At 46.3% G+C, this 6,225-nt stretch overlaps 1 protein-coding gene across 1 annotated transcript; it reads left to right on the top strand.

Moving 5' to 3' along the window:
• The first annotated feature begins 5,087 nt into the window (after window positions 1–5,087).
• Window positions 5,088–5,552, top strand: LOC122048488 (auxin-responsive protein IAA27-like). Its single transcript, XM_042610051.1, has one exon. It carries the CDS (start codon window positions 5,088–5,090, stop codon window positions 5,550–5,552), a length of 465 nt encoding a protein of 154 aa, XP_042465985.1.
• The last annotated feature ends 673 nt before the right edge of the window (window positions 5,553–6,225 follow it).

Here is a 6,225-nt window from a genome sequence, read left to right as displayed (position 1 = left end):
ACCAAGAGTTATGACTCTTGGCATTCCATGGAGGTTACAACTCCTCTTAATGTGGTCGGCCACATCAATTGCAAGATGAGTTTCATTTTGTGAGTAATTCTCATTCATTCCATCATCTTCTTCCTCAAGCTCTCCTCAATCTCTCCCTCTCCTTTCTTTGCCGAACATCATAGGTGCTAGCACACTTTTGTTTGGTCCCCTCCACCTAATTTTGTTCGTGTGGATACTTCTAGAGGGTTGTCTACTTTGACAATCTTGAGATCCGGCAAACCGTTGGACTAGCGGGATAGCAAAGGGCTTCGCATCGAGGATAACGCTCTTATCTAGTGTAGATCTAGACATTAGAAACTCGTACTCGTATTTTTTTTTATTTTTCCTTCGCACGGATCCGCTGGCAGGGGTTTCGGGGTTTCCGCGACGCGAAAAAGCGGTTTTCGCGGCCCGAAAGACCCAACAGTTTGTATTTCTTGAGGAATCTTGGAGAGTAATTCCCTAGATTGTATGACCGAGGGATGTCGTGACAGGGTTGCCCCGTTAACGGACATTTAGAGGATCATCTTGAATTGTGAAGCAAGAACCTACAAAGAAGTGGGATAGATAGATGAACTGAATTCTATATCTTTATGTAAATTGATTAGTGAAGTATTTCTATGTTGTATGACCGAGGGGCGTTGTGACAGGGTTGCCCCGCTAACGGACTTTATAGGAGTCGTAACTATTTGATTGCTTTAGGTGTAGACAAGAGTCCCTTGACCGGTGTTTTCTGCAGGAAATAGCCAGTGACTTCTTACAAATACATTGCAATTGAGGATAAAGATTAGTGGATCGTATTACATTGATGAGTATCACAAAGAAATCAAAACTCCTAGAACCTTCATTAAACATAGTTTTCTGCATCTACCTTTTATTTCTGTTTTCTAATTGGTACTTAGATCATATAATTCTTTGATCGATCGTTTAGCTAATTCATTTTGAGACATCTTTAGTGGTTATAACCAAACCCTGTGGATTCGATATTCTTTTATTACTGATGATGTAACCGTACACTTGTGGTTCGTAACAGCGGTCGAGCATCCAGTCAGACATGAAGCTCATGCTAAGCCACACTCGGGGAGATATCGGGAAGCTCGTGTGTCGACCATGTAAACACATTATGATTTTGTCTAAGGCAGGCGACCAACTCTGCCTTCTTCTCCACCTCTAGGTCAGCGGCGATAAAGGTGGTTGCTTCCATTTAGCTGGGGTGGATCTGAACCTCCTCCTTTTCTTCGTACACCAATGTAGGAGGTTTTTCAGTGATTGGGTTCACCTCCAAGCGAGGATTCTTCTTAGTACTTCTCGCTTTGGACTTGACCATCTCGACGTAGCATCACCGAGCAGCCAGCTGATCGCCTTTGACTTCGTCCACCCAGTCGTCCACCGAGAACTTGATCTTTTAGCAGTATGTAGACACCACCGCCTGGAATTCATTGAGGGTCGGTTGGCCCAAGATGATGTTGTAGGCCGACGGTGCATCCACCACGATGAAGTTTGTGGTCCTGCTGAGCTACACTCGGGGAGATGCCCAGTCGGGCATGTCCGATTGGTAGTACTTCATTACCCATGAAATCATAAAGAGGGGTCATCATGGGCAACAACTCATTTCGATTGATTTGTAATTGATCGAACACCTTCTTAAAGATGATGTTCACCAAACCACCTTTATCAACAAAAGTTCGATGAATAGTATAATTAGCAATTATCGCTCAGATGATCAGCGTGTCATCGTGAGGGATCTCCACTCCCTCCAAATCACTGGGGCCAAAGCTTATCTTGGGCCCTTCTGTCTTCTCCCTACTGCATCCCAAGGCGTGGATCTCCAGTCATCGAGCGTGCGACTTCCTGGCTCTGTTGGAATCACTGCCGGTCAGCCCACCGGCAAGCATACCTATTTCTCCTCGGGCGGCGTTGCTTCTGTTTTCTTCTTCCCGAGCAAAGGGTCTATTTTGCTCAGCCGAGAATCGGGAGGGATCAGCGTTATCCCTCCATTGATGCTGATGGTGACGCTCAGGCGCCCTTCTTTCGTCCTCTCATCACTCGATAAATCGTTGTCTATGTCGTCGATCAGGTGTTTGAGATCGGTGGCGGTATCCTCTTGGCGCCAGTCGACTGTCGATCGGTGTCAGATTGTAGCAGTCGCACGTGTTGTGCGTCGTCGACTAGTGAAAGGAGTAGAACATTGGTGTCCATACCTTGCCTCTTGCCATATTCTACCGACTGGAGGCCACATGCTGCACGGCATGTGTCCTGGCCTCCTAGTGTGGCCACGCTCCCTCCGCTCTTGGCCCTTTGGGTGCTTGGTGGCTGCTCAATGGTCGTCACTTGGGCACCAGCGTGGGCTCGACGACGTTTCCTTCTTCCTCACTGCCTGGGCTTCTTCCACATTTATATATTCATTGGCCTTCCTGATGAGCAACCGAAAGAATTCTCCTTCGATGAGCCCTTGAGTGAAGGCGTTCATCATCGTCTCAGATGAGACCGAGGGGATATCCATGGCTACTTGGTTAAAGTGCCTGATGTACGGTCAAAGCGCTTCCTTGGCCCCTGCTTTAGGGCAAAGAGGCTCACGCTCGTCTTATGATAGTGTCAGCTGTTGGCAAAATGGTGCTGGAATGCATCTCGAAAGTCCTTGAAGCTGCATATGGATCCATCTGGCAGTCTTCGGAACCAGCGTTGTGCTGAGCAGGAGAGAGTAGTAAGAAAGACTCAGCACTTCACACCATCTATGTACTGGTGCAGCGTGGCCATGTTATCAAACTTATCCAGATGATCATCTGGATCGGTCATTCCATTGTATTCCCCGATCACCAGTGGGGTATAGTGCCTGGGTAGAGGGTCACACAAGATCGCCTGAGAGAACTGCAGATTGATCCGCTAGGGTAAAACGTGACTTCTAGGCGCCTTTCCTTTTCGTGCATCCTAAACGGGAGCGTCATTCGAAGATGACACCCTTTCCTGGTTCACCTGAGATATTTCTAAGGGGGTTTGGAACAAGGCACAATGAAAGGGGATGGGCACGTGCGGTGCTTCACCCTGCATGTCGGTCAGTCCTCTATTCTACCCCCATATGGAAACTTGTTCCAGTTAGTCTTCTAATCCTATTCGCCCTCCTATTGCTGACGCCATCGGCTGCTGCACTTGTCAATCAGCTAGTGCCTGCTATTACTGCTGCTTGAATATCTTCGCTGCTCAAGCTTGCATGAGCATGTCGAGCTCCTCTTTGGTGAGCATCACGGTGGTGAGTCATCCAACATCCTCCATCTTCTCAACTTGGATGAAGGTTAAGTTCCCACATACGGCGCCAAATATGATCTTATCCGAAAGTCTATGAGATGGAAAGCTGGGGATGTGGCGCTCCCGCTGACCGCCTGTAGACTCTGCTCCAACCTGCAATATAGATTATATCAGTGCCAAGCCAGGGAAGGGGTCCTCGACATTGACCCTCCGATATTCAAGTCAGTCATCGGCGATAAAGTAGAAGGCGGAGCAATAACAAGAATGAACAATAGCACGAGTAGTGTCTATTGCGTACCTCCCCCGATCCTTGGACCCCCTTTATATAGAGCTCCTATAGCGCGTGTGCATGCTCCCCAAGGTGAGCACGCTTCCTCAAGTTTCCCCTGAAAAGACTTGTTAGTAAAGTGTCCCTGACACAGTACCTTAACAGGCCGAGCATATATCTGATATGACAGTGGAAGCTTCCATCGTACGATCTTCTGGTTGTCCATGCCCGGTGTCAGCGGCATTAACTCCCAAAAGGATGTCAAGGGATAACACAGTGAGGTAGTTGCTAGGCTGAGCAGGATAGCCGCTCAACCGGGACTTCGCTATTCCTATGTATTGACCACATCAAAACTACCTCGGGGTACTTGAAGGGTGCTGGAATTCCGTTCTATTTAAATTTCCTATACAAAAATTGTACAAGTACAGAACTATTCCTAGCAACCCGCACATTCGATCAGACATGTGTTTGATCAATCAAGTAAGTTCTTGAATGATCAAAACACACCTTGATCAAAGTATAAGATCGCTGGCCTCTTGTGTTGGTATTCAAAATCGATATCCAAAATCGATACGAAGAGAGCAAAACTAGATACGCAGCGGAATTAAAGAACTAGTTGTACCTTTCTTCGTAGCTAAAGACCTCTTGATCTTCTGCCATATTCCTCTCCTCTTCTTGGATGTCATGTGGATGACGATCTACCAAGACGACACCACCATTCTTTTCTTCTCTTCCAAAACACCGATCACAAAAGGAGTCTCTAGGATGGGGCACCTTCTAATCTTCTTCCTTCTCTTCTTCTTCCTCTTTTTTCTCTTCTTCACTACAACAAAAACCCTCATAGACATCAATGGAACAACAACGGTTTTAAGCAAAAACCGATGTCTTTGAGTATTTTACACCGGTTTTTCTAAAAACCGGTGTCTATGAGCGCAGATTTTCGCTCATAGACATCGATTTTTTAGGCGATGTCTATAAGCGTCCGTTTTTTCGTTAATAGACACCGATTTTAACATCGGTTTTTAAAATCTGATGTCTATGATAATTTTCCTACCAATACTTAGCTAAAATTTTCAACTCTTCCCTCTAACCTAACCCTATATGATGTCGTCCACGGGAGGCAGAGAGAGAGAGCCGTCTTCGGGCGACTCACCTTCTCCGCCTCTATCTTCTCCTCCCCTCCCATCGCCGACCCAATCTCGACCTCCTTTATTCTCCCAATTCGAAGCAGACAGAAACAGAGATTGGAGATCTGTGCTTCCGATTCACCGCTCGATCCGCCAAGATGCAGATAGGTTCCGAGAAGGCGTCGTCCCTATATCTCTTGTCGGTCGTCGTCGCCTCCCTCTCCGACGGATATGGGCTAACGATAAGCCCAAAGTGTCTAATGTAGGAGGAAGAGGAAGCTGCTAACGATCAGCAAAACCAGACACAAAGGTGTCTCCGTTTTTTTTTGTTTTTACTCCTCTGCCCTTTGCGATTGTTTGTTCGACTACCTTTGAATCTTCAGCAGTTTGATGATCTCCTGTTCTCTATGCAGAGGTTGATGTCGTCGACGGTGGAGCATGATTACATAGGTCTGTCGGAGCGGAACTCCTTTGCCGGCGGAGTCGAGGGAGGGGTTCTGAACCTCAAGGCCACGGAACTCAGGTTGGGGCTGCCTGGGTCGGAGTCGCCCCACCGCGTGGAGAAGATTGGGCTCACCCTGGATTTGCTCCCCAAGAGCTTCATCTTCGGTGCCAAGAGGGGGTTCTCCGACGCCAACGATGGGGGCGGGACGTGGGGATTTGCCGCCGAAGGTGGCGGATCTGAAGTGAACTCGGTAAAAGGTGGCGGCTTATTTTCGGGGAGAGGGGAGGTTGCGTCCGGTGGCAGTGCAGGGCAGCTTTCTGGGCAAGGGAAAGTGGGGAAGGACCTAGCGGTGAAAGCGGCTGGGCAGGAGCGGAAGGTCACCCCGAAGGGCTGTGGTTCTGTTGGGAATGATAGTCCGGCAGCTCCTGCAGCGAAGTAAGTGTGATAAAAATGATCCTAGATTTTTCTTTCATAGATTCATAAATCTTCATGCGTTCTGGTTTCTATTTTTTGTTTCTTTTTTTTCCCCCTTTTGGCATAGCTTGGATCTTTTAATCGAATTTGTTATAATTTCCCTCGCCGTTTCACTGATTTTTTTCTTTTTCTTGTTTGCTCTTCGCTGTTTTTCCCCTTCTTCCTTACGTTCAGTGAAAATAGAGTCTTTTTTGGGTGCACAAATGTAGAATCTGGGTGACATCCGTTTGGTGGTTTGTGGTTCAACAAGGGTTTGCAATGGTATAAACTCTGCCATTCATTTAATAGGAAGAATCAATTTTTTTCTCGGCGCCAGGATCTTTGTATCCATGAAATGACATTACTAAGCAAGGAATTTAATCAATTACTTTATGTAAAATATTATGTATGCTTTTGAGAGACTAAGATCTTCCCTTGGACGTTAACATATGTATTCAAGTTTTGTCTACTTCTGGGTTTCTAGACTTGAGTGTTTTGATACTGAAATCATAAAGTAATTTAATCAATTACTTTAAACTAAAGCATTCATTTAATAGTCAGATGTATATGAATGCTTACTTTTTTTCTTGTTCCTACTTGTAAACTATTACTGAACCAGACTCTTAAAGGTATGACATTACTAAAGCAAGACATTTAAG

This window comes from Zingiber officinale, chromosome 2B (assembly GCF_018446385.1).
Source record: "Zingiber officinale cultivar Zhangliang chromosome 2B, Zo_v1.1, whole genome shotgun sequence".
Classification (NCBI taxonomy): domain Eukaryota; kingdom Viridiplantae; phylum Streptophyta; class Magnoliopsida; order Zingiberales; family Zingiberaceae; genus Zingiber; species Zingiber officinale.
Note: the sequence above shows the minus strand (reverse complement) of the source record. Positions and strands in the feature narration are given on the sequence as shown.